The sequence below is a fragment of the Psammomys obesus genome, unplaced genomic scaffold (genome assembly GCF_907164565.1).
Source record: "Psammomys obesus unplaced genomic scaffold, mPsaObe1.curated_primary_1811, whole genome shotgun sequence".
Classification (NCBI taxonomy): domain Eukaryota; kingdom Metazoa; phylum Chordata; class Mammalia; order Rodentia; family Muridae; genus Psammomys; species Psammomys obesus.
Window position 1 is genome coordinate 33,376,543 of NW_026592118.1, and position 27,637 is coordinate 33,404,179.

At 38.6% G+C, this 27,637-nt stretch overlaps 1 protein-coding gene across 1 annotated transcript in view; it reads left to right on the forward strand.

Annotated features, from left to right (window-relative positions):
- Positions 1-27,322, forward strand: part of Sdhaf3 (succinate dehydrogenase complex assembly factor 3) — a 44,385-nt gene extending 17,063 nt beyond the window's left edge. The window contains exon 2 of the mRNA XM_055613029.1: positions 26,843-27,322. Within this exon, the coding sequence (XP_055469004.1) occupies positions 26,843-27,046 (204 nt within the window). The 3' untranslated portion in view covers positions 27,047-27,322. The remainder of the gene's footprint in view (positions 1-26,842) is intronic.
- The last annotated feature ends 315 nt before the right edge of the window (positions 27,323-27,637 follow it).

Sequence of the window (27,637 nt, forward strand, 5' to 3'; positions counted from 1 at the left end):
ACCCAGTCTCATGGTAGGCCATTTAGGTTGATCCACAAGCGCTGTGCAGCTCTTGTAGGCCCCACCACCACGCTGAGGAGCTTACACCCACTGCAGTCCTGGTGCAAAATCTCGGCAGATTACTCGCTCTGTAATAGAGGACAGATTTTTTCATTCCAGTTTATTCACTTTGCATCCCTCCCGTCCCTTCCCAGTCCCATCCTACCTCCCTTTTCTCCTTCTATGCCCCTTCCCTAGTCACCTGATAGGGGAGGTCCTCCTTTTCTTCCATCTGACCTGAGCCTATCAGGTCTCATCAGGACTCTAGAGGACAGATTTTAAGGAAAGTGTCAGTTTGACAATAGATTGTTTAGGGCTATGACAGTTTGGGTATGCCATAAATTATATATATACTGCAACTCCGATGACATACTTTCATCTCTGAAGGCTCTCAATTTAGTGGGAACATTGTTACTTCCTTTGTCATTGTGCCTTAAATGTGTGTTGGTTATATCAGTTTAAAACTAATTTTGTCTTCACTGCTGAACTTGTAAAAACTGAATTTACAACAGCATTAATGATACTATTTCTGTTGCTCTCCTTGTGGAGGTCCTAAAAATCTGGACATAGGGGTGTTTTCCAACCAACGACCATTCATGGAGATAACCTAGAACCCCTGCTCAGATGTAGCTCATGGCAGCTCAGTGTTCAAGTGGGTTCCCTAGTATCATATGTACATACAAAAATATCAAGAATAAAAATGAGTTAAATTACACAACAAGTTATAGGTTGATCTGATGCTTAAAAAGCATGTTTCCCAGTGTAATATGCAAGGAGTGTACTATTTGTAGCTGGTGTGTGACAGTTGAAATTGGAACATTCTACCCTACAGGGAAGCTCCTTAAGTAGGAAAGTAAACAACTGAAAATAACTTAAGGAAGTCCCTGAAACTGACTAGATTCACTAGGCTACTCCTTGCTAGAGGAAACAAAAAGCTGAGTCCCTGCCTCAGCTGACGTGGACCTGAGCAAAAGACGACTCACATAAACGAAGCTGTCTGGAAGAAGCAGCAGAAACCAGCCTACCTGCTTGGAGGAGGTTGATACCAACTGAGGCACCTAGAAAGGACACCCTCCCGGCTGTTGATCTGCCTACAGGCTGTGCAGTATGATCCAGGTTCCCAGCTTTTGTAAGCTGTCTCACCCATGTTGGGGTGGGATTTGGTGGTGCAGCTGTCTTTGCATCATTTCTGCTCCTATGAGTAACCTCTCACCCATATTCATGTAAGTAACCCCAACAAAACCCGTTGATTTACCAAATTGGACTTTCCTGGTGTCTGTGGGCTTTCGTGGGTTGTGATTATGGTATGAGTAGCTGTGAATGTTGCATCTCTCCAGGAAATGCTTTGTTACACAACAGTAGCTGTACATAATGACTGTGTACAGCCTTTAAATGATTACAAGTTACCGTTAAATATTGATGCTTACTAGACGTGTGTATATTAGTTTGTATGTAGCCCGTGATTTTGCAGTATATTTCATATTTATCATGAAATTGTTTAGTAATGGAGATTTTATACTTTTTCATTCAAGATAAAAATTTTTGTTAGCTCTTTATGAGTGCCAGAATTACAAAATTACAGAATTAATTACAGAATTACAAAATTAAAAGCATTACCAAACAGTAAGTTAATAGTTTCAGATTTGCACCATATATTAAATGACAAAATTATTGTGTCAGGAACAAAGTCTTTATTGTACTTAGCTTCTTGTATACTCAATTTGCCTTACATATTTCACATGTACCTAGACTGTGCTTTCCCAGGCTTCCAAGCAGTTCACTTACAGGCTATAGGCCAAAATATATTACAGAACAAATGCTTAGAACAGTGGTTCTCAGCCTGTGGGTAATGACTTTTTTTTTTTTTTAAGGTTTATTTATTCATTATTTATATAGCATTCTGACTGCAGGTCAGAAGTGGGCACCAGATCTCATCATAGGTGGTTATGAGCCACCATGTCGTTGCTGGGAATTGAACTCAGGACCTTTGGAAGAACAGCCAGTGCTTTTAACCTCTGAGTCATCTCTCCAGCCCTGGTCATAACTTTTTTTGGGGAGCAAATGACTTCCACAGGGGACACATAAGACCATGGGAAAATAGATATTTACATTACATTTCATAACAGTAGAAAAATTATGGTTAAATGTAACAGTGAAAATAATTTTATGGAGGCAGGTCACCACAACATGAGGAGCTATATTAAATGGTCACAGCATTAGAAAGGTTGAGAATCAGTGTTCTAGAGGTCAAGGGCATGGTAGTAGCATTGCCATGGCCCTGGAAGGACCATAAGGTGTGTGAGATCCCAATAGTGAAAATACACTGGTAGAGTTGGGGGAGCATATCTTGAGACAGTAGCTGATTAAAAAAGGGGGTGGGGGCACTCAGGCATGGTGGCCCATGCCTTTAATCCTGGCCCTCAGGGAGGCAGAGGCAGGTGGGTCTCTGTGTTTGAGGTCAGACTGTTCTACAAAGTGAGTGACAGGACAGCCAAGACTACACAGGGAAACCCTGTCTTAAAGAAAAAACAAACAAAAACAACAAAAAAGGGAGATTGGTGGCTAGCATAGGAAAGTGGAACTCCTGAATTTTAGCATTCAATATAAAAATGGTAATTTTTGTTGTTTTGTTAGGTATGTGGTGTTGGGTATTGGACCCAAGGCACCTTACATGCTCACCCTTGTCTTGTTTCTGGTTTCCATGGAAATGCTTTGAATTTTGTTTGTTTTTCCATTTATTATACTGTTGGCTGTACCTTTATTATATATAGTTTGTCTTCTAAACAATTCTAAATCCCATCAAGTTGAAAATCAAAATTACTCACCATGGAGATATGGTTTGCTTTCGTTTTCTCCCAGTTTGCTTCTTATCTTCTTAATAGGAGTCTCTTTAGAGCAAAAGTTTTTAGCTTTGATGGTCTGGTTTTTCTCCCATGGATCAGGCTTTTGGTGTCAAGTGTATCAAGTTTTCATTTGCCTTGAGAATTTGCTGCTGTTCTTTTCTAGATAGCTTTATAGCTTACATTTTATACGCTTCATTTTGAATTAGTTTGTCTACAGTACAGGGTTTAGTTCAGGGTTTTTGCTTTACTTCTCTGGTATCCAGCTACTTCAGTCTCACTTGTTGAAAGGCTGTTTCTCTTGCACTGAATTGTTTTTGTAACTTAGTAGAAAAAGTAGTCAAATAAATCCTATTTCTCAATTTGACTCCATAATCACGTATTAAGTGCTCACCAGTCACATGGATTATGGGCACCCCATTGGACAAGGTAGTGTGTAACACCTCTGAACTGATCAGTTTTTAGGCAACTCCTCATCGTTTAATTTTAAATTAATTTTTAGGTTAGCATACATCCAAAGCAACGTATTTCATTAGGATATTTTGACATGAAGCTTTGTTGTCATTTGTTCCCTCCATGTATACCCACCCGAGTCCATACCCTCTGTCTCCCTCTCACCAGTTCCCTTTACTTTCCCTCCTGATTCCTTTAGACTTAGGTTAGATGGCACTTTGTTCTGGAGACCTTCCCTGCCCCATGTCTCATCTCTCAGCCGAAGTGTTCCCATTGAACTCTATGTTCATTTCTATTTATGGAAATTATTATATACTCATTCCTTTTCATTATTCCTCGGTGGTAATTACCTTCCCCCTTGTCTGCGGCACCACCAAATTATAAGCCACTTTGAAGCAGAAGTTGTGAGATGATTTTGTATTCTTTGTATGTCACATTGAGAGCACACACAGTAAATAATTGTCAATGTATGGACAATAGTGCCACATCTCTTCATCTTTATGGTGGCTATTGCTATTTTTTAGAATTATAATCTCTGTACTTTTGAAGCATATGTCATTTATGTGGAAATTATTGTTTTATAAATTCAGAAATGTCAAAGCTTAATAGCTATGTAAGGAAAGAATTCTTAACAATAGTGAATACAAATTTGCATTTCAAATATTTTAGAATGCTGAGTTTTTGTGAATATGTAAGTGCTTGTGTGCATGTGTTTGCAGGTGCATATGCCCGTGCGTCAGGAGGGTAGAAGTGGACATCACAGTGCTTTTCCCAGTTTTCCACCTTCATCCGTCCTTCCTTTCTTCCTTTCTTCCTTCCTTCCTTCCTTCCTCCCTCCCTCCCATTTTTCTTTGTAGCACTGGTTGTCCTGGACTCATTTGTAGACCAGGCTGGCCTTGAACTCTCGGAGATCCGCCTCCTTCCCCAAGTGCTGGGATTCCAGGCATGTGCCACTAGGCCCGGCTAGTTTTTCATTTTAATTTTTATTGTTTTACACATATAGATGTTTTGTGTGCATGTCTATGTACTGCTTTCATTTGAGGTGCCATGAAAGCCTTCTCAGAAGTCCAGAAGAGTATATCAGATCCTCTGGAAGAGATGGGAGTCTCCATCGTCAGGTCCTCTGTGACAGCAGCCATTGCTCTTAGCCATTGATTGGCCTCCCTGTATTTATTAAGACAGGCCTTTGATTGAACCTGGGCTCACCAGTTCCAGTGGCCTGGCTGTCTACTGAGCTCCAGGTCACTCCTTCAGGACTGCTGCCACAGGTACATGCTGCTCCATCTATTTTGACCTCAGTTCCTCATGTGCGAGCAGAAACTACTCTACTGACTGAGCTATTTCCCCAGGAGATAAAATACTCCAGCACACATGGGAACAGTATGTGTCAACTCAACATTAATACAGTACTCTTAACTATAGTTCATTATTCACACTGGCCTGTTTTTTTTTTTCTTACTGTATTCTTTTTTTTTGTTTCTATTTTTTTATTAAATTTTAATTTTTTATATTAATTACAGTTTATTTACTTTGTATCCTAGCTGTAGCCCCTTCCTCATTCCCTCCCAATCCCTCCCTCCCTCCCTCCCTCATCTCCTCCCTGCCCCTCTCTAAGTCCACTGATAGGGGAGGTCCTCCTCCCCTTCCATCTGACCCTAGCTTATCAGGTCTCATCAGGACTGGCTGCAGTGTCCTCCTCTGTGGCCTGGTAAGGCTGCTCCTCCCTCGGGGACTGGCCTGGTTTTTACCTCTTTGGCTTCATAATCCCATCCAGGAAACCACCTTACATTTAGCCATCATGTCCCCTCAGCCTCCTCTGACTGTGAAACTTTCTCAGATTTTCCTTGTGCTTGATGACATTGATAATTAAGAAGTACTATTCAGCTATGCTTTATTGAATGCCCCCTTGCTGGCATTTTCTGCCGTTTTTATCATGTACATAGGAGCTGTGGTGTTTGAGAGGACCACAGATGTAAAGTACCATTCTGCTCATGAGATCAAGGGAACATGTTGCCATTGTTTTTACCTTGTCAATGCTTGATAAGCTTATACTGGTAGTTCGACAAGTGTCTATTATCTTCTGTTACTTCAACTTTCAATCCCCCTGCCTCTGTTTCCCCAGTGCTGCAGATTGTTCATGATAGTTATCCTTTAAATCTTCTTACTTATTTTGTCACTTCAATTAACCTAGATAGTATGAGTTGTAACTCATTTAACTGACTGCCATTTTATAACACATTCATATAGCCATGTCTGTCTACAGATATGATGAATACAAGAACCAATAAAAGATAAAGATAGCAGAAGACAGACACTTGCCCAACCACCAATATGAGGCAATTTCTGTAAGGAAACTCAGAGTACAGACTGTGACACCTTTAAGGGCAGTTGTCTTATTTACAAAAAGGTTTTCCCTCCTCCTTCCCCTTTCTACAAAGCTTTTTAGCTTTGACAAAGTTTTTAGGAATAATTTTATTTCCACTTTTATTTTAACCTGTAGAAATTTGATTCATAGAATTTTTTTGAAAATTGTCATAAATGAGGCATATGTATATATGTATTTTGACAGATTATTATGTTAACATATTAGTGAGTGGACTTTCTATAAAGCAGTACTTGGGTAGTCTACACTTTCATGTGCTTGTTAAAGTAACTTTGAATGCCTTAATTATCATCTTGGAGGCTTACTGCCTCTGTCTGCTAACCTAGACCTAGCCCTGGAAGCTTCTAGACTTCATACAATCTAATCTAGCCTAGCATATTTTCGGCCTCTGAGACTTACTGCTGAATAAGCTCCCCCTTTCTAGTTCTTTCTGAACTCTCTCACTTCTGGCTCAACTCAGCTGTCTGGTTCAAAATGCCTCTCCAAGCTGACTGACTCAAACTGTTTCTCTGAGCTTCTGACTGAATTGCTCTTCTTGGCCTGAAACTAACTCTAGCAATCTGTTCTAATCTCCTGGTTTCTTCTCATTCTCTGACTTGTTCTGTCTTCACATGCATCTAGCTTGTTCTCTTCAGCCTGTCTCTGTAAAACTGTCCTGGTGAAGATGCTTTCTCTTCCTCTCTCTGTGTAAGTTTTCTCTCTTTCCTCTCTTGTCTCATGAGAGTTAGGCATATTCTGTTCTGTCAAATCTTTCTCTGATTTGTCACATTGTCTGCCTCTCAATTGGAATCACTTTTAAACATGCTTTCTTCCTTCTACAAATTAACTTTACCTTTGTTATTTGGGATTAAAGGTGAGTGCTAAGGACATTTGTATTCTAGCCAGAGTAGCTATGTTGCTGGATTAAAATCCGTCTACATGTGTTAGTTACTACACTGAATTGTGTGGTAATTATTGATAGGGCTTCAGTTCCAATTTTGTTTTGGTTGTTGGGGTGGGGATTTATAATCTTTAAGTAAAGATATGCACTATATACATTTAGCCTATATTTTAGGGTTGTCTTTACTTATTTCAGTGTTTGTAGACTTATGTGCTTATTTTAACATTATGAAAATTAAAAACACCTTAAATTCTATTAAATGTGTAATCTTTACTAATAATATATTACAAAATGTAGTAACTGACTTTTTAATGCAACTTGGACATAAAGGAATGCTATATTTAATGGTATGGCGTGGGAATATAGTTGAAGAAAGTTGATATTTTATGTCTGACAGATGTTTGCTTCCTGAATTCTTTTTGAGTATGTGAGGGATGTTTTAGTCATTTTGTGAGGCTGTTATTTCTATTGTTGAAGCATATGTATTTAGAATGAAATGCAGGTGTGGGGCTTTTACCAGTGTACTCCAAACTTTAAAACTGCATGTTTTCTTTTGCTTACCTTCCTATTGTTTTAAGCAATTCTCTTTATTGTTCAAAGCTGTTCTCTTTCTTACAGTCCCCATTGGAAGCATTATCATTCAGAAGAATAATTGCATAGACTTGAATGGAATTTGCATAGATTTCTATTGGTTGGGTTGTGTTTATATAAAAATCTGTTCATAGTATTTTTTTTTCAGTAAATCCCCACGATACTATGACTTAGTGAAATAAACATTCTAGAAAACTTAAACTTGAATGTAAATTTCCATTACCTATTGGTTTATATTTTGAAATTTAAGATTTGATGGGCTGTGGCCAACATGTATTACAAAAAATAGTTCATTGAAAAAATTAATTCCATATTATGTAGTTTTCCTTTAATGTTTTTGTTAATCCAACAGTATAAAGGAAATCTGCATGCTGACATACTAACAGGACGTAGTATAAAGAAGTTATCCATTTTTCATTAACAAGTTCCTTTCCTAGCAAAACTGCATGCCTGCTCTCCAGGGTCTGTAGTTCCTTGTACACACTACATATTTAATTAGTTCCAGCTTCTCCTTTTTAAAAAAAATTCTTTATTAGTTACACTTTATTCACTTTGTATCTCCCCTGTAGTTCCCTCCCTCCTCCCATCCCAATCCCTCCCTTCCTCCACCCTCTGCATGCATGCCCCTCCCCAAGTCCACTGATAGGGGAGGTCTTCTTTTCCTTCCTTCTGATCCTAGTCAGTTAGGTCTCATCAGGAGTGGCTGCATTGTCTTCTTCTGTGGCCTGGTAATGCTGCTTCCCCCTCAGGGGGAGGTAATTAAAGAGCAGGTCAATCAGTTCATGTCAGAGACAGTCCCTGTTCCTATTACAATGTAACCTACTTGGATACTGAACTGCCACGGGCTACATCTGTGCAGGGGTCTTAGGTTATTTCCATGCATGGTCCTTGGTTGGAGTATCAGTCTCAGGAAAGACCCTGTGCTCAGATTTTTTGGTTCTGTTGCTCTCCTTGTGGAGTTCCTGTCCTCTCCAGATCTTACTGTTTCCCACTTCTTTCATAAGTTTCCCTGCACTCTGCCTAATGGTTGGCCATAAGTCTCAGCATCTGCATTGATAGTCTGCAGGGCAGAGCCTATCAGAGGTCCTCTGTGTCAGGCTCCTGACTTGCTCCCTCTTTTCTCCTTCTTCTGATGGCTGGATACAAAATTAACTCAAAAAAATCAGTAGCACTCCTGTATACAAAAGACAAAAGGGCCGAGAAAGAAATTAGGGAAACAACACCCTTCACAATAGTCACAAATGACATAAAGTACCTTGGTGTGAACCTAACCAAGCAAGTCAAAGACTTGTATGAAAAAAATTTCCAGTCTCTAAAGAAAGAATTAGAAGATATGAGAAGATGGAAAGAGCTGCCATGCTCATGGCTTAGCAGGATTAATATAGTAAAAATGACCATCTTACCAAAAGCAATCTACAGATTTAATGCAATTCCCATCAAATTACCAACACAATTCTTTACAGACCTTGAAAGAAAAATTCTTAACTTTGTATGGATAACAAGAAACCCAGAATTGCTAAAACAGTTCTCTAAAGTAAAAGATCTTCAGGAGGTATCTCCATCCCTGATCTCAAATTCTACTACAGAGCAACAATACTAAAAACTGCGTGGTACTGGCAGAGAAACAGCCTGGTGGATCAATGGAATCGAATAGAAGACCCTGACATAAACCCACACACCTATGGACACCTGATTTTTGACAAAGATGCCAAAACCATTTAATGGAAAAAAGACAGCATCTTCAACAAATGGTGCTGGTCTAACTGGATGTCTACATATAGAAAAATGCAAATAGATCCATACTTATTACCCTGCACAAAACTAAAGTCTGAGTGGATCAAAGACCTCAATATAAAACCAGACACACTAAACCATTTAGAAGAAAAAGTGAGGAAGAGCCTTTTTTTTTTTTTTTAAAGATTTTATTTAAGAATGCTCTCTCTGCATGTATACCTGCACACCAGAAGAGGCCAGTAGAGGGTGTCGATGGTTGTGAGCCACCTTGTGGTTTCTGGGAATTGAACTCAGGACCTCTGGAAGAAAAGACAGAGCTCTTAACCACTGAGCCATCTCTCCAGCCCTAGTTCCAGCTTCTTTAACAATCCCCAAAGTCTGGGTGGATTACAATTAATCTACTCTTAAAAAATACATTGTACATATTCTTGTTTAGGTAGCCTTCCTGTGAGGAATCTTTTCTAAGCAGTGGCACTCGACTCAACTTCTTAAAGCCTTTTAGAAATGTATTTCAAACTCTCTAAGCCTTCTGGGCTGCAGCCTTTTGTATCATTATTTTTGGTTAGGCTGGTGTTGACTTACACAGTTATCCCTTGCTTCAGGCAGTAGTGACATTTATATGCCTGACATGTTTTTCACAAGACTGCCCTGTGCCTCCCTTCAGCAATGGGAGAGAGGGAGAAAGGCAGTCCTTTTATGCTGCCCTCATGCAGTTATCAAACTGGTCAGAACAGACAACTCCAGTTCTTTGAGAGTAAGATCTGTTGTGTTTTCCATGGTACTGGTACGTGTGTCTGGAATGTGGGCTGATGTCTTTGAAGTTTTCTGCTTCTCTGGGGATCATGGGAAGGATCAGACTTAGGGCATCATAAAGCTTCAAGATTTTTGCTTTTTCTTGTTGTCTAAATACTTGATTTGATAAGCATTCCATTTGATTCTAGAATTCTGAGAAAGTGTATTTTGACAGTTTATGGCTGTTTTCTTATTGCTTTATGGAGAGAGCCTGCTGAAATCCTCTGCTTTGCCATTTTTGCAGATATCTAGTGCTGAAGTTTTTGTATGGGCACAGTTCTGTCTTGATGTGCTAGAAGTCGGCTATGGAACACCATTCAATGGAGAGTCATTTTAGGCCATTGCAGATATGGTATTTCAGTGAAGGGTGGGGTGTCTTCTGGCTCTGAAATTAGACTTTTGAATTTGTGGGTGGCCTTCTGAAGCAGATAATGAAGGGGTGGGAGAACTGAGCTTAGGAGAACAAGAATAGTCACAATATATTTTTTTAAAAAAATTTTGAAATGGTAACATCTGCTAGTGTCAAGTAGGGCACTTCCAGAGTGTCTGTGTCTCAGAACAAGGAACTGAGCAGAGACACAGGAGACACAGAGACAGCAGAGACACAGTTGCAACAGGAGCAGAGACAGGTTATTGAGAGGAGGCAGCAAACCAGAGCAAAGAGTTAGCTCAAACAGCCCCACTGTGCATTAGATTGTGCTTCTATGTCATACAGCTTGGGCTTTTTGGCTTGTGTGTGTGTGCGTGCATCTCTGTGTCTATCTTACCTGTTACATGTAATTCTGCATAGAGCTTCATTAATTAGCATCTTAAATTCTCACTCAGGGATGTACATATTGTATTATTATGTAATGAGCCATGGGCATCTTTAGACACTGGAGTTCTGTGCAGTGTTTTTGGCCTGTTTTAGATACATATAAGGGGTGGGTGGATGGTTCCAGCTTCTTACCAAGGTTTTGCTTTTTGTTTTTTGTTTCTTTTCTTTTATTTCCATATACTAATTTTCTAAATAAGAGTTTATACCAGGCCCTCTTTATTTCACTTTCTGCCCTATTCTCCTGCCTCAATAGGACCTTTTTATTATTTTTTAAAATTAGAAAATAATTTGTAATTTACTGTAGATTAACATATTTTCTGCTTGCTTTAAGCCTTCCTTTTCTTTCTTTTCATCTCCTTCCTTCCATCCCTCATTCCCTCCCTTCCTTTTTCTCGTTCTCTTCTGATGATATTAAAACACAAAACAAACACAAACAAACAAAAACCCAGCCAGGTGTGATGGCACATGCTTTTAATTCCAGCACTCAGGAGGCAGAGACAAGGAGTTCTCTGTGAGCTTAAGGCCAGGCTGGTCTGCATAGAGAGTTTTAAAGTCATGGCAACATAGAGAGTCCCTGTTTCAAACAAATAAACAAAACAAAATCTCCAAGAGCAAAAGACCCCCAAACAAATGACAGAAAATAACAAAAACCCCACAGCTTTTGCTTCAAAGAGCCTAAGAGGTATAGTTTATTACAATATATTGATAGTTTATTCTTGAGCCAAATATGAGTTGACCATGGCCCAAGAACACAGACTTAGGTCACTCCAAATTTCATGTTCTAACAGGATACTAATTTCACAGTAGAAGAATGTTCTGGTTTTTATTGTCAGCTACAAGTTAGAGTCACCTGGGAAGAGAAAGGCTCATGTGAGGTATTGCCCAGATGAGACTGGCCTGTGGCCCCCGTCTCTGACGGTTGTCTTGATGATGTAGCAGGACCCAGTCCCTTTCAGGCAGCACCATCCAGGTGGGCCTGAGTATGAGTCAGGGAGTGAGCCTGCATGCTTTTGCTTTAGTTCCTGCCCCAACTTTGATGATGAATTACAACTTGGGGGTGGTAAGATGAAAGAAACTCCTTTCCTAAATTGCTTTTGGTCAGACTGTTTTTTTTTTTAAACCTTTTTTATTATTTGAGAATTTCGTACAATGTGATTTGATCATATTTACCCTCCCTCCCCCAGATCTTCCTAGATTCATCCCCACTTCTCTTCCCACCCAGCTTTGTGTCCTCTCTCCCCCAGTCAGTATCAGTTTGTGCTGCCAAATATTCTTGGGTGGGTGGCATGGTCAACTTATTGGGTACACTTCTAGAGAGCTGACGCCTTTTTTTCCCAGGAGTTGAGAGTTGTCAGTAGGTCCTCAGGGGTAGAACTCTGTGTCCTCATGCTGGGATGTAATGTGGCTTAGGCTTGCACAGGCCTTGTGCGGAGTGTCATAGTGGCTGTGAGTTCATATGTGAGGCTGTCCAACAGTGCCCGGAAGACACTTTCCTTGGCACCCACTGTATCTGGCTCTTACACTCTTTCTGCCTACTCTTCTGTAGTGGTTTCTGAGCCGGGAGCAGCGTTCTGTTCTCAACCTGTGGGTTGCAATCCCTCTGAGGGAGTCAAATGGCCCTTTCCTAGGGGTCGCCTAAGACCATTGGAAAACACAGAAATTTACAGTAAGATTCATAGCAGTAGTAAAATTACAGTTATGAGGTAGCAATGAAAAGAATGTTATGGTTGGGGGTCACGGCAACATAAGGAACTATTAAAGGGTCACAGCATTAGGAAGGCTGAGCGCCTCTGGTTTAGAGGAAGGTGTGTGTTGTCTGTGTTCTAGTCAGGTTTGCAGTTCTGCAGTCTGGTCAGTGTGGCCGTTAGCTTTTACTCCATTTGCTAACTCTTAACATTCCCCAACTCTGACAGGTCATTTTCCAGTCACGAAAGGGCCAGAGTTTTTAATCTTTTCTGAGTCAGCTTGAACAACCAGTTTAAAACATACTAGCCTCCTGTTGTCTAGTCCTTAAAATAAGCTGATCTTATTCTCTCTGCTACTCTTTCTCCCATCTCATTCCCTTTTCCCCTTTGCCCTTCACACCTCTCATATTTAACATTGTATGTCCAGGTTTGCAGACAGTCTAAGGACAGGCAGTGAGATGAAATGTATCTAAACTTCTATGTGTGTTGCTAATTTCCATACTAGGTAGGGGCTTTCATTATTTGGAACTCTTTAAGAGCCCACTATATTTTAAAATACAATTTCAAAAATATATTTTAAAATGTAGACCTCTTGGCAATTTGACAGTATTTTATCTATTGATCTGTAAATCAGTATCCTTTTAAATATCTGTCCATAAATAGATTTGAAAAAGAAGGATGTGATCAAAGTACTTTAATTGCTCCCTAAGAGTATTTTACCAGGTCTCTCTCTCTCACACACATGCACACACAATATTTAATTATAAAAGGAGGACAGTATGCAGACTACTCATTGCAAGGAGAGATATGAAAAGCATGTGTTCCAGCACATTGGTTTAGAGAATGCTAATAATTTGCATGACTACTAATAGCATATAATGATTTTAAGGAAATTCTACTTATAGCTGAGTATTTAATATTTGATATTATTTAATATTTGATTCTTATGCTATTATGATTGCTAATATAAAACAGTACCTGTATACACTGTAGATTAAACTACAGGAAATAGAGAAGCCTCTTGGGGATTTAACCCTACATACTGCAGCACTCGATTTCTGAATGCTCTTGTTTTTACAGGACCTTGAAAGTGATGGGAAAGGGGGTGACTTGTGAGTCCTGGGGGTCGCTCGTGGCGTGCAGTGCAGCCTGTGCTGTCTTGTGCTGTTACTGGAGGGATCTATGTGAGACCTCGTGTTTGCCGTGGTTCTTACTTCAGTTTGTTTAAAGCTTTAATCTGCCTTAATGGATTTGGTCATGTATGAAAAGGAGAATACATACATCTCAATGCCACGCTCAGTGCTTCCTCTAAGAATAGGATGCATTTTTACCACTTTCTTTCTTTAAAGAATCAAATACCTAGACAGAAAAACCAAGAAAGAAAAATACAACCAAATCAGAATGGAATAAGGAACGTTATTTTGATTTGTGGATGACATGATTTTTTAAAATTCACAGTGGCTTTATTTGTAAAAACTGGAACTTGAAACAACCCTAGGCATTTAGCTGCTAATATGTGAGTGTATTAACATACCTTGGTACACTGTTTGGTAATAAAATAACAGCAGTATGGATGAAACAAAATATTTTGCCATACTAAAGAGAGTATGTATTGTGTGGGTCTGTGAAGTTCTACCTGTAAAAAAAACCCTTAACATTAGAACTATTCAACAAATTCTGCAAAGTCATATGATACAAATGAACACAAAAATCAGGCATGTTTCTATGCACAACAGCTATCTGAAATTGAGCCCACTCAATGTAGCAGCGAAGAGTTAAAAGACTTGAAGATAAACTAAGACCATGAAGTAGTTATGTGTTAAAAACCAAAAAGCATGCTGAAAGAAATTGAAATCAAAAATAAATGGAAAGACTCTGTGTTCATGGACTAGAATAATTAATATAGTCAGAAATTTCTTATCACCTAAAGCTATCTACTGATTCCTATCAAAAGAGCAGCAAGGGGCTGGAGACATGGCTTAGTGGTTAAGAGCACTTGTTCCTTTTGAGGGGGCCCAAGTTCAGTTCCAAATGCTGAATGGTGGCTCACAGCCATTTGTAACTCTAGTTCAGAGGAGTCTGATACTTTCTTCTGACTGTTGAGGTGCTAGACACACAGGTGGTACACATATAGGCAAAATACTCGTTTATATAAGTGTTGTAGGTGGCCATTAACATTCACCATTGATACATCTTCTGGTAAAGCTTGCTGTTAATCCTAAACAGCTGCATAACCAAATTGCCACACAGAGACTGGGATTTATTCACTTAGCCTAGAACACAATGCCAGGCAATAGTTTGTCTATCCTAAACCTCCAAGCCCTCATAGTTTCCTAACATTTAGATTTCCTACATTATACTTGCTTTTAGTGATATATTAGGTCCAGTCCATCTCTCCAAGATCTCTCCTTCCACTCTACTCTCCTAGCTCTGCTCCTGCCCCTTTTGCCTCCCACTCTTTTTCTGTCCTTTGGCTCCTCCCCTCTCCCACCTACTCCTTCTTCTCTATTGCTCAACATTGTGGCTGGTTGTTTTATTTTGGATGCTTACACAAAGTTGAGACAGGTGATGCTTAGAATAAGTATCACAATGCAATATCCAGATTGAAACCAGAGTGTGTGTGTGGGAAATCAGCATTTGAATGAACAAGGGTAAAGTGTATACATTTCAAAAGAACATTATACCAACATATGAGTAAATTAAATAAAATGGTAAGTGACTTTCTTTACAGATATAGAAAAATAATCATAAAACTCATATGAGTCACAAATGGCCTGGGTAGCCAAAAACAGTCTTGAGAAAAAACAAAGCAAGACACATCACAGTTTCAGATTTCAAAATACATTACAAAGATGCAGTAATTAAAATAGTGTGGTACTGCATAAAGACAGACCAGTTGAACAGAACAGAGTCCAGAAGTAAATTCATCATACAGTCAGTTTGTCTTTTTAGAGGCACCAAGAATACACAGTGAAGAGAGGTGTTGGGAAACACTGGATGTCTACACAGGTCACAGTGAAACTGGGTATCTTACACTATCCAAAAAATATGAACTCAAAATGGATTAAAGACTTAAGCTAGGCTCTGCAGTAGACCAGGTACCACAGTAGACAGGGCACTGTAATAGACCGGGCACCGCGATAGATGGGACACTAATAGACTGGGCACCGCAGTGGATGGGACACTAATAGACTGGGCAAAGCAATAGACCAGGTACTGCGATAGAGTGGGCACTGCAATGGAACTTCTAGAAGCAGAGGTAGTGAGAGTGTTTCACTGGAGCACCAAAAGCACAAGTAATGAATCTGAAATTGGGCAAGTGGGACGATATAAAACCAAAAGCTTCTTTCTGAACAGCAAAGAAGGTAGGCATAAAATGCTAAGACTATCTAAGGAATTGAAGAAAACATGGAAATCTCACCACTGATAAAGGGTTTATATTCAAAGTATGTAAAGAACCTGTACAGCTCAGTAACTAAAAGCCAAATACCCCATTAAAAAATAGGGCAAAGAGTTGAATAGACATTTCTCTAAAGAAAATACACAAGTGACAGACAGACATAAGGAAAGAGGCTCAGCGTCAGGATCATGAAGGAAATGTGAACTGCGCCACAGTGAGACCTCACTGTATAATGTTAGCACAGGCCTCACTAGCAAGATGTAACAAATAGTAATGAGGATGTGAAGTATTAGAACATTTGTGCACGATTCCGAAGTATAGCCACTGTGGAAATCAGTATGCTAGTGCCTCTGTATTAAAAGCAAGATACTGTACTATCTAACAATCTCAGTTATGACATTTGTTCAGAAGAACTGATAGCAAGATTTTAATGATTTGCTGACACTCCGGTTTCCACCTCAGCACTATTGAGAATGGCCAAGACACAGTAACAACAGTCAGATGAATAGGTAAAGAAAAGGCCTAGAATCTCATAGTACTCAGCATTCCAAAGAGGAATCTGCTATGAACAGCAACATAGATGACTCTGGAGGAAGTGTGCTAAGTGAAAAAGACCAGTCAGGTGCCACACTGCCTGGGTCTCTTACATAAGGTATCTAAAATGGTTGAGCTAATCAAACTGGAGTGTAGAGTTGGGGTAAGGAGAAGTAGAGAGATAAGGGTTCTATAACGTGGGTATTTGCTGCAGTCCCCAAGTACAGGGACTGCAGGTGTGCGCCACCACACTCAGTGAAAGTATTAGATTACTTGCTTTTTGATTTCCCATAGTACTGAGTGTTCTTAAACTTATTTGCACCAGAGGTTGACATTAAATTTTTAGTCATCCTCCCTCTACCTTCCAAATGCTGGGAACACAGTTTTTGTGCCACTAGCCTGACTTCAAGTGCTTTATTGAGGAGAGCTACTTCCCTCTAAGCAGTTGATATCATATAAATATATTACCCCAAACAAAGCAAAACAAAAATAACTAGTGTGGGGTCAGTGAGTGGGCTCAGCAGGTAAAAACACTTGCCATGCAAGCCTTGCAGCTTGGGTTTACTCCTGAAACACCTGTAAAGGGAAGGAGGGAACTGACTCCAGAAAGTTGTCCTCTGACCTCCAAACGTGCACAGTTGCATGCCTACCGTTACACATACACCACACGCACACAATTTTTACAAAGCTTTGTTAAGTATCCACATTAACAAATCAGAAAGCACAAATAATTGGCTTAGTGATGCACCTCAAGAGTTTTGGAAAACAAGGAAATAAGACCCAGAAGCAGTAGACAGAAGAAACAATCAAAGTTATGACAGAACTTTTCAATTCTGTTAGGTTCTACTTGTCAGTTGTTGGCCTTAATTCCTGGGCAAAAGAAATCAGTTCAGAAAGCCCTTTCAATACACCTAAAATTTGTAGGGTATTGCCTGTGTTTTCTACTACTAGTTTCAGTGTTTTAGGTTTCAAATTGAGGTCTTTGATTCACTTGAAACTAATTTTTGTGCAGGGTGATAAATATGGGTCTAGTTTTATTCTGCCTGTGGACATGCATTTTTACCAGCACCAGTTTTTGAAGATTTTTTTCCAGTCTATGTTTTTGCCTCTTTGCCAAATATCAAATGTTTATAGTTATTGAGTACTCTTGTTTGAACCATCTATTTTATTCCATTCATCCACATGTCTGGTTTTGTGTCAAAACCATATTGTTTTTATTACTATAGCTCTGCAAGATATCTTGATGTCTAGAATGATCATCCACCCAGTGGTACTTTTCTCATTCAGGTTTGTTTTTGCTATCTAGGATATTTTTTGGTTCTATATGATTTTTTAAAAAAAGTTCTGTGAAGAATGTTGTGGGAATTTTTATTGGAATTGCATTGAATCTGTAAATTGTGTTTAGTAGGATGCATGTTTCCACAATATTCTACATGGGATTATCATTCCATTTTTAGTTTTTTTTCTCAATCTCTTTATTGCTGTGAAGTTGTCACTATTGAAGCCTTTCACTTGCCTACTTATATTCCAAGCCACTAGTGTCTTTGGTGCTATCGTAAGTAAAAGTATGCCTGTGATCTTTCTCAGGGTTTGTTGTTGCTGTATAAAAAGGCTACTGATACTTGTAAATCGATTTTGTACACTTGCACTTTGCTGAAATTGATTGTTTCTAGAAGTTTCCTGGTAGAGTTTTTTTTTTTGGAAGCCTTATGTATATCATATCATCTGCAAATAGGGATATTTTGACTTATTTTCTATTTGTATTACTTCATTGTCTTCTCTTGTATTGCTCTGGCTAGTGCTTCAAAAATTATATTTAAAAGGAGTGAGCATAGTGCACAGGCAGCCCTTTTTCATCTCTGACGTTAAAGGGATTGATTTGAGTTTTTCTCCATTTAGAATAATGTTAGTTGTGGGCTTGATATATATATATATATATGCTCTATAATGTTAAGGTTTATTCATATCAGTCTTACTCTGTCTAGGACTTTTTATCATGAAAGTATGCTGGATTTTGTGAATGGCTTTTTCTGCATCTTTTGATATGATATGTGATTGTACTTTATTTATTGGCTTACATATGTTGAGTCACCCCTGCATTTTCGGAATAAATCCAACTTAATCGTGGTCAGTGATATTCTCGATATGTGCCTGTATCCAGTTTGCTAGTATTTTATTGAGGACTTTTACATCTGTATTCATCAAGGAAATGGTCTGTAGCTTTTTCTTGTTGTCTCTTTACCTGGTTTGTATATTAGAATAATATTAGCTTCATAAAGCAAGTCTTGGAGTGAGCCTTCTATTTCTACTTCATTGAATAATTTAAGAAGAATTGGTTGTAGTTCTTTGAAAATGTGGAAAAATTCTGCTGTGAATCCATCTGGGCCTGGACTGTTTATTTGTTTAAGTTAGTTGGAAGGTTTTGCTTCAGTTTCCTTCTTCATTATGGGTCTGTTTAGGTTGTTGATCTTCTCTTGGTTTAACTTAAGTAGTTTGAATTAATCGAAAACGCATCTATTTATTTTAGATTTTCCAACTGAATGAAGTACAGGTTTTAAAACTATTCTCTTATATCATTCTGCATTTCTTTGGTGTCTATTATAATGTTTCTCTGCATATTTCTGATTCTGTTAAGTTGGTTGTCTTTTTCTTTTCATTCGTTGTGCCAATTGCCTGCCTATCTTGTTTATGTTTTGCAAAGAACCAGCTCTTAGCTTTATTGGTTCTTTTTATTGTTCTCTGTTCTCTTTATTTCTATTTCATTAATTTCTGCTTTGATTTTTACTACTTCTTGCCATATATTGGTTTTGGATTTGGTTTGTTACTTTTCCAAATTCTTGAGTTGTATCAGTATGCCATTTATGTGTTCTGATTTTTTTTTTTTTAATGTAGTCACTTAGGACTATAAACATCCCACTTAGGACTGCTTTTAATGTGTCCCAGGGTTTTTGTTGTGTGGTGTTTTTATTTTTAATTACTTCCAGAATTCTTTCTGGATTCCTTCTAACCCATTTTATCATTTAGTAATGAGCCGTTTAATCTCCATGAGTTTATATACTTAAGAGTATTATTTGCTGTCGATTTGATTAGAGTTTTTTATATTTGTTAAGGTTTGTTTTGTGTCCCAGCATGTGGTCTGTTTTAGAGATGTTCCCATGGGCTGCTGGACCCAGAGAAAAGCTGCTGCCAGCCACAAGAGGTACCTTGAAGACAGGAGAGGAGTACTCACAAAGGCACAAACCCAGAGAATTAAGAGTTCACAGTGTTTTACAGCCTGGATACAAATGCCTGTTTAAATATTAACCAGGTACCATTTTAATTCTCACCACACTCAACATGAAGTAGGCGGTACAGATGCCATTATACTATACGTTTGGCAATTTTAATTAAAGATGTCCTAATAATTTGATAATTAGTGCTGAATAACAGGATGGTATTTTGCCACTTTTCGTAAACATTCTGGTCCATTTACACAGGGAGGAGACTTAGGATCTATAACATAATGAAGTATTACAGAATTCATTGAGGCAGTTGAAACACCAGGGGTTAGGGGGATGGCTCATTCTTCTTCTGAGGCACTGTTAACTACTGTCTGTAACTACAGCTTCAGGGAATCTGGTGCCTTTCTATGGTCTTCACATGCACCAGACACATGATTCACACGGGCAGGCAAAGAAATCATACATATAACATAATAAGAATAAATATAAGGCATGTGCCATGAGGTCTGGTAACAATATTATTATATATATTTTTAAAAATAGCTATATAAAACAAAGTATACAGATAATCCTTGGCTTCATCTCTTTTTCAAGTAACCAGAAAAACGAATTTTAAAAATTAATCCAATGATTATATTTGTAGGTGAGCTACATAGCATATTTTTAAAAATGTATTATTTACCTTACAAACATTGTTGATATTAAGCTTCTAGGAACCTGTGTTTTCTAAACAATAATGTCCTTATGTAGTGGCTGTGACTTACCAGTTCTGATGCTGTGCCATTTTTTATTTCTATGTCTAATGCCAAGGACATAGAATTCACAATAGACAAATGGAGAGAGCATTTATGGACCACCTCATCTCAATCATTTCCTTATTCTGTCCTTAACAAAGAACTTCCCATGCTCCTCTTCTTGTTCTCTTCTCTTTCTAGAATTCGGGTTGCTATACTAGACAAAAGTACCTGTGAACCAACTTCATGGTTACCCAAGAAATTTACTTGTTGGTGATAGTAGTGTTACTTCTTCGCCTTGGTTTCTGTGAATCAATGCAATTTAGGAGCAAAGAAATAGGATTTGTTGCATGCTGTAAAAAGAACAGATATTCTGTCAGTTACTTGAAACTCTGCTCAAAAAGAACTGGAACTCAAATTTATGATCAGAGCCACAAAGGACCCTTTGTGTGTGTTTGAAATAGTGTCTGTCTTGAAGGCAGAGGAGCTTCAAATCCCCAAGGTGGTGTCTTTAAAAATGTACTATTTACCTTACAAACATTGTTGATATTAAGCTTCTAGGAACCTGTGTTTTCTAAACAATAATGTCCTTATTACTTATGGTAATAATTCTATTCTGATAGCCTTCAGGTTCTCATGAGGAGAGGTGTTTGTGTCGATTTTGCTCCTTAAGGAAGCATAGCACGTTAAATCATGTCTCTGTGGGAACTGGGAATGAAAGGCTTCAAGCTATACTTAGTGGTTCAGTATCGCTGAGTAGAATACTGGAATGACTGAGTATATTTTGGGGAGAGACATTTTTCTCAAAATCCAGTACTTTTCTTTCTGAGAGTAAAAGATGTATAAATTATTTATCAGAACTATTAAGAAATTGCTGTTATTTTAGCTTTTCAGTGAACTAAGAGAGTAGTAGTACAATCTATACTGTTCATTTAAAGAAATTAGGAATGCAAGTTAAGAAAGAAGTTAAGAATTCAAAAGAAAAATTAGAGGTAATCCTGGGCTCTATAGACAAACATACTGTCTTAAATAAGAAATTATATATGTATACAGTAACTTTTCTCCACTCAACCCTGTGTCATGGATTTACTTTCTTTGACCTTTTTGCTTTCTGTGTCTGTCACCATTACACTTGGCAAAACTTGTTCTCTTAAACTCTGATCGTTATGGTCATCTTAAAGCAACCAACCTGTGGCCCAGCTTTGTTCTCCAGAACCAGTCTCAGTGTGTGTGAAAGTCTATAAAGAATTTTATGCCACTTTGCTCCTAGCTTATGGGCAAAGCAGCATCAGTTCACACTATGGATATATGTTCTAATGTAGTGTTATAAAAAGTAAAAAGTGTCAACGTTTACTAACTAAAGTGACAGATCTGAAACCTTGATCCTTACTGAAGAAATTTCCCTTTAGTCTACTTTAAATGTGTCTGCTTTAGGTCTTAAAATATGTAAAGTGACATATTATGCTGAAGTGTTTAAGAACAACAACACTGGTACATGCAAGTTCTTGCAGGTATTCTGTTTTCTCCAAGGAACTCTTGATGTTGGAGGAAAACATGAAGTGGTTAATTGGAGGCAGAATGTGGATCAAACAAGATTAATAGCAAGCGTTAATAAGGGACAAGTTTGTCACCCAGGGTGTCATTCTGCTCTCATTTGGAAGAAAAAAAAAAGGCTTCATGATTAAGATATTCTCAAAAAATAACTAGTTTTCTTCTTTGAACCCCAACAAACCCGCAAGAAAACAGTTTGAGAGGTATTTTAGAATCTGAGAATCCGGTTCAGGCAGTATTTGAATCTGAGCAAAATACTTCATTTCTTTTGATTCATGGAATTAATTTAAATTTAGCCTTGAGTATATGTGTACTCAAGAGAGCTGTGCTTTTCAGGTTGATAAAACGGTGTGTGAATGTAAAGGTGTCATGTTCTTTATCCCTTTGTCAGGTGACGGCCATTTAGGCAGATTCTGTTTTCTTGCTGCCCTGAAAAGCACAGTGACAAACTTGGATGTCCACGTGTCATAGTAGTGAGATGCAGAGAGTGCTTTGGAGTAACGTGGCTGTCCTTCTCCTCTAGTTCTTTGAGAAGCCGCCACATTGATTGCCATAGTGGCTGCTCTAGTTGATACTCCTAACAACAGCGTCTAGTCCCTCTGCTACCTGAAGCAGCTCAGCCTAACCTGAGGAAGAACTGCGATTCTCTTTGCTTCAAGACGTCAGTCATTGGTGTCAACTAACTGTTGGGTTAGTTTTTTCCTGAGAGGCTAAAGGGACTGGAGCTTGAAACGATAGTGTAGATTTCCTTGGTGTGGTAACCTGCCTAAACAGTTTAAAGTTGACAGCTTTTTCTGGATACTTCCAAATGACTGTTTTTCTTTTTCTCTTTTCGTGGGGATACCAGTCTTTCTACTTCAAATTTCTGTTGAGGGGCTGGAGATAGGTGGTTGAGGACACTTTACCTGCTGCTCTTGCAGAGGGCCTGGGTTCTGTTCCTAGCACCTGTCAGGCAGCTCACAACTCCTTGTAGACCCATTTTTAGGGGATCTCTCCCTTACCCTCTTCTGGCCTCTGCATACACTTTGGAGCACATATTCACATAAAATAAAATAAATCTCAAAAATTACATTTCGTGTAAATGAAATGTGTTTCTGGTATCCCCAAGAATCATATTTTTAAAAGTTAAGCATTAGAGTATTGCCTTAATGTAAAGTGTAAACCAGGTAAAATATTTTGGATTTATAGGTAAGCAAGTCCGTAAGCTTAAAAAAAGCTTAAACATGTCCAGAAGACAATAAGATATTGACATTTTACAGTACATTTTGGATCACTCTTGAAGTGTGCCTGAATTCCCACTCTGGTCTTTCCCTTTCTCTCTTGACACAGGCAGTTGTATCTTTTTGTTGCTTCATCTCCCCCCACCCCATGCTTCTATTTAATACATGTTTACAGTTGTAAATAACTTCTATTTTATACCTTTAAACTTAAGGTTTTTTTTTTTTTAATTTTTTCAGGAGTTTGACTATGGTTTTCATAAGCATAATTTTTCATACTTTTCTTTCACTTTTATTCTGTTATGACAGTAAGCCTCTTGAGTTTTTAATATCTATTTTATTTTTAAATATGTGTCGGGGTGCATGAGTATGAGCATGTGGAGTCCAAAAGGGGCATTTTATCCCGTTACTGGAATTAAAGGCAACTGTGAGCTGCCTGACATAGGTGCTGAGGTCTAAACTCGGGTCCTCTGGAAAAGCAGTAAGCAGTGTGAGTGCCTCAGTCATCTCTTCGGCTCTAAATTTATTCTTGATACATCATTCAAAAGTTCTTTTTTTCTGTCTCGTTCTGTTTTGGATTTCCAATTAAGTACATCTCTTGGCATATTCCCACAGATCATTTTTTTTTTTTCATTTGCAAAAGGCCTACCTTTTTTTTTTTTATAACAGGGTAATAATCGTATATGTTTTCAACATCATGAATCTTCATTTCCTGTTTGCTATAAATATTTCAAAAACTAGATGCTATATTTTTGAGATCTAGAGTTCTCTTAGGTTCTCATTCTGTTGAGATCTCTCATACTTATTTACTATAACAATATTCTCCTTTATATACTTGTAATAGTTGCATTAAATTTTTTTTTATCAGCTGGCTATACCCCCACACACCTGTAATTTCAGTACTCAGGAAGTGGAGGCAGGAGTTCTCAGGTGCTTAAGGCCATGCAAAGCATGATTTGAAGTCAGCCTGGGCTACAGAATAACTTCTCTCGAAGAGCAAAAGTAAACCTTGCCTTGTCCCTGATTTCACTGGGATTGATTTAAGTTTCTCCCCGTTTAGTTTGATGTTGGCTATAGACTTGCTGTATATTGTCTTTACTATGTTTAGGTATGTGTCTTGTATCCCTGCTCTCTCCAAGACTTTAAAGTCCTGGAGCGGACAGGTTCTCCACAAGGAAAGCAACAGAACCAAGAAATCTGGGCACAGGGGTCTTTTCTGAGACTGATACTCCACAAACAAGGACCATGCATGGAGAAAACCTAGAACCCCTGCACGGATGTAGCCCATGGCAACCCAGTGTCCAAGTGGTCCCTAGTAATGGGAATAGGAACTGCCTCTGACATGAACTCAGTGGCTGGCTCTTTGATCATCTCCCCCTGAGGGGGCAGCATCCATACCAGGCCACAGAGGAAGACAATGCAGCCACTCCTGATGAGACCGGGAAGGGGAGGAGGACCTCCCCTATCAGTGGACTTGGGGAGGGGCATGGGAAGAGATGAGAGAGGGGACTACAGCTGGGATACAAAGTGAATAAACTGTGATTAATAAAAAAAAATTAAAAATTAAAAAAAGAGCAAAAAGAAAGAAGGTATTTTCCCCCTGTTGTTTGAATCACATTTTTGTTCATTAGTCTCATTTTGATCACCCCCAATGTAAATGTTTTTAACACTGTAAGCAATACATTGTTAAAATATTTGTTTTACTACAAGCATTGATTTCACTTTACCAACTTGCCAGAACTGGAATTCCAAACTCCATGTACGCTTTGACAAGCAGCAGATGAAGCATCTCCTGTATTCCTAATCAGGCAGCTCATCTCCGTCCTGAGCATGTGTGGCTAACTTGCTGCCAGTGGTGCCCTTCTGTGGCCTTCTTATGCTCTCTGGGATTTCCTTCTCCTCCCAAATTGTCTCCTGATGCCTCATTGGCAGAGCAGGTGGCTGTTCAGATTCTAGTTCTCTCAGCACCAAAGAGATTCTCCATAACACAGAAAAATGGAAAAATGTAGAGTCTAATTGGCTGCTGCCTCCTAAGTATACTGACTGAATAGACTTGAATCCTTTGTCAGAAACCAGTGAGTCATGTTTGAAAGGTTGATATCTGGACCTCATTTTTATTGCTGTTAGTGTGATATGTGTATTCTCAAGCTGATACTGTACTGTTTTATTTACTGTAGTTTTGTAGTGAATTTGAAAATTGGTGTCTTCCAAATTTTGCTGAGGTTTCTTCTGCCTATTCAAGGTCCCTTTATATTAATGTGAGCTTAATTTAACTTTTTCCGTTTCTTAATTGAGTAACTTCCTTAGCATGCTCTTTTAGACAGTCCCCCCTTTCTTAACTTATGTTGGCACACAGGCCTTATTTGTAAGAGCTGTACTTTGCTTACCTTATTTCTGTTACTTCTGTATAATCCATAGTTTTAATAAACTTTCTCCTCTTCAAGTAGAAATAGCCTGTTCCTAGTGTTTTTCTTTAGCCAGTGATGTCTGTGTGGAAATTTTTTTAGTGTGCTGTTTATTGACATGCTCAAAAGCTTTACAGTTTTTAATCATAAATGTGTTTTGTCTGCCAGGAGACACAGCAGTATTTAGAGACATTTTTGATTGGAGGATGGGTGCTACTAGCATTTAGAGCACTGGTTAGCACTAGCATTTAGAGCTCTGGCCTCTGGTTAGAGGCCAGAGACTTCTAAACACCCAACAATATAAAAAAGCTCCTACTCAAATTACCCAAAAAACTTCAGTTATGCCCAAATTGAGAAACACTGTTTAGTAGCTCAAACCTAGAAGCAGAGTTGATGAAGCCTACGGTATATGGCATTTTATGAGACAGATTTTGGTAAAGTATGGAGAAAACACTTCTCTGTAAGGAGAATGTATGGCATTAAAAGCAAAGTTCTTTCAGTGATGTTGACAAGTGGAGCAGTTGGGAACAACTCAGATGTCTTTTCCAGGTTGAGTAGCAGCAGCTTAACTAGAGCATTTACTCCCCATGTGGATCACCAGATCCTTAGCTGTCAACTGCCCGCCTCCCTTTAGAGGAAGACTTTATTACAGAAGAGATTGCAGGGAGTGACGGCATACTAGGCCAACCACTAAAAGCAAAATTACACCATTAAACATAAAGTTATTCTTTACAATGATGAACGTGAACTATTAAAAGGTTTAAAACATTCGTGTAGTGACTAAAATGTTTAGGTGAAGACAGAGTGTAAATGCACGTTTTTTTCTGCACCCCAGGTCCCAAAATAATAACTATAAGGCTTAAATATATTTTCAAAAGCCTATGCTGATATAGTTAGGCATGTTCCCTGACTTACTCATAACTAATATCCTGTTTATTTTGTTCTTAGTTCTGCCATGTGGATCTCAGGTTCATACGTCCATCTTCTTCAGAATCCCGGGGAAAATTCCCCCACCTCTGTGTCCCAGAATTCTCCCCTCTTTTCTCCACAACTCCCACCTCTTTATTTCCTGCCTCAGCTAACAGGCCTTTAGCCTTTTCTTGACAGGTGATGCTTCCACACAGACATAAGAGGTTCATTCTACAAGATAGAAATAGCCATCTTCCTGGATTGTGAGGCCTACTTTTGAGCTTTTAGAACGTGTAGTTTTCTTCTGTAAACCTGGTGAAAAGTTACAGTCCCAGAAACGTGTGTACTTAGGTACGCAGGGTTTTGTACATGGTCCTAGCTGGTCGTGATGCACACTTCCAAAGCAGGCCTCTACCACCGGTTTGCAGATTAAAGACTTTCCTAAATGTCTATAAAAACTTTCAGAATGCTAAAAATATGATCTACTTGAAATCATGTCTGAAGACTCCAACCATGTATTTTATCTTTTTAATCAAATGCAAAAAAATTTCGTGATGGAACTCAACTGGTGACCTTGGAAGTAGAAATGTTTACTCCACGGCTCAGTGAGCATGGAATGTTTTAAATCTCTAACCTTTCTTCCTGTCTCTTTCCTAGACATATGCAGCAGTGTTGTGGCAACAAGCAAAGGACAGCAGACAAAGTTCAACAGGAGAAGCATGTTTTGGCACCTCTCTCCCAGAAGAAAAACTTAATGACTTTCGTGATGAGCAAATTGTACAGTTGCAAGAGCTGATGCAAGAAGCTACTAAACCCAATCGGCAGTTTAGTATCAGCGAGTCCACAAAACCGAAATTGTGATACAGTAATCCTAAGAAAGCATGTGGAATGTATCACCTCTTACCCCATCTACTGTTAGCTCTTTAAAACATATCCTTTCAGCGTTAATGGTGTACTCTCTTCTTTTTGGACAACATGAATGATATATGGACCAAGACCACCAATGCACCCATGCCATCATCGCAATAACGTTTATTTACTGTGTGGAATGTAACTTTTGGACTAAAGAAAGGTGTTAACATTTTGCAATTGTGCTGGAAAAAAGTTATTTCTTAAGTAAATGTGTTTTAAATTCTATTCCCATCAAGCATTAGTCTCATGATTTGTTTCTAGCTTCTTCAGTTAAATAAACATACCATGATAATGGTAGCTGTGGAATTTCAGTAAGTTTATTATTAGACATTGTCATTTTGAAAGTCCCATCATTTCTCTGGCTGTCACTCAGAATGTCCTCTTTGAGTCACTCAAAATGAAAGTTTTAAGAAAAGCTTTAAGATTCAATTTCTAATAGTTTCAGTTATTGCCTAAATGTTGGGGAGATGAAAAATACTAAGGTAACTTAGACATTTAAAAATGAAATACCCATCAAAACCTGCATGGACATTGGGCAAC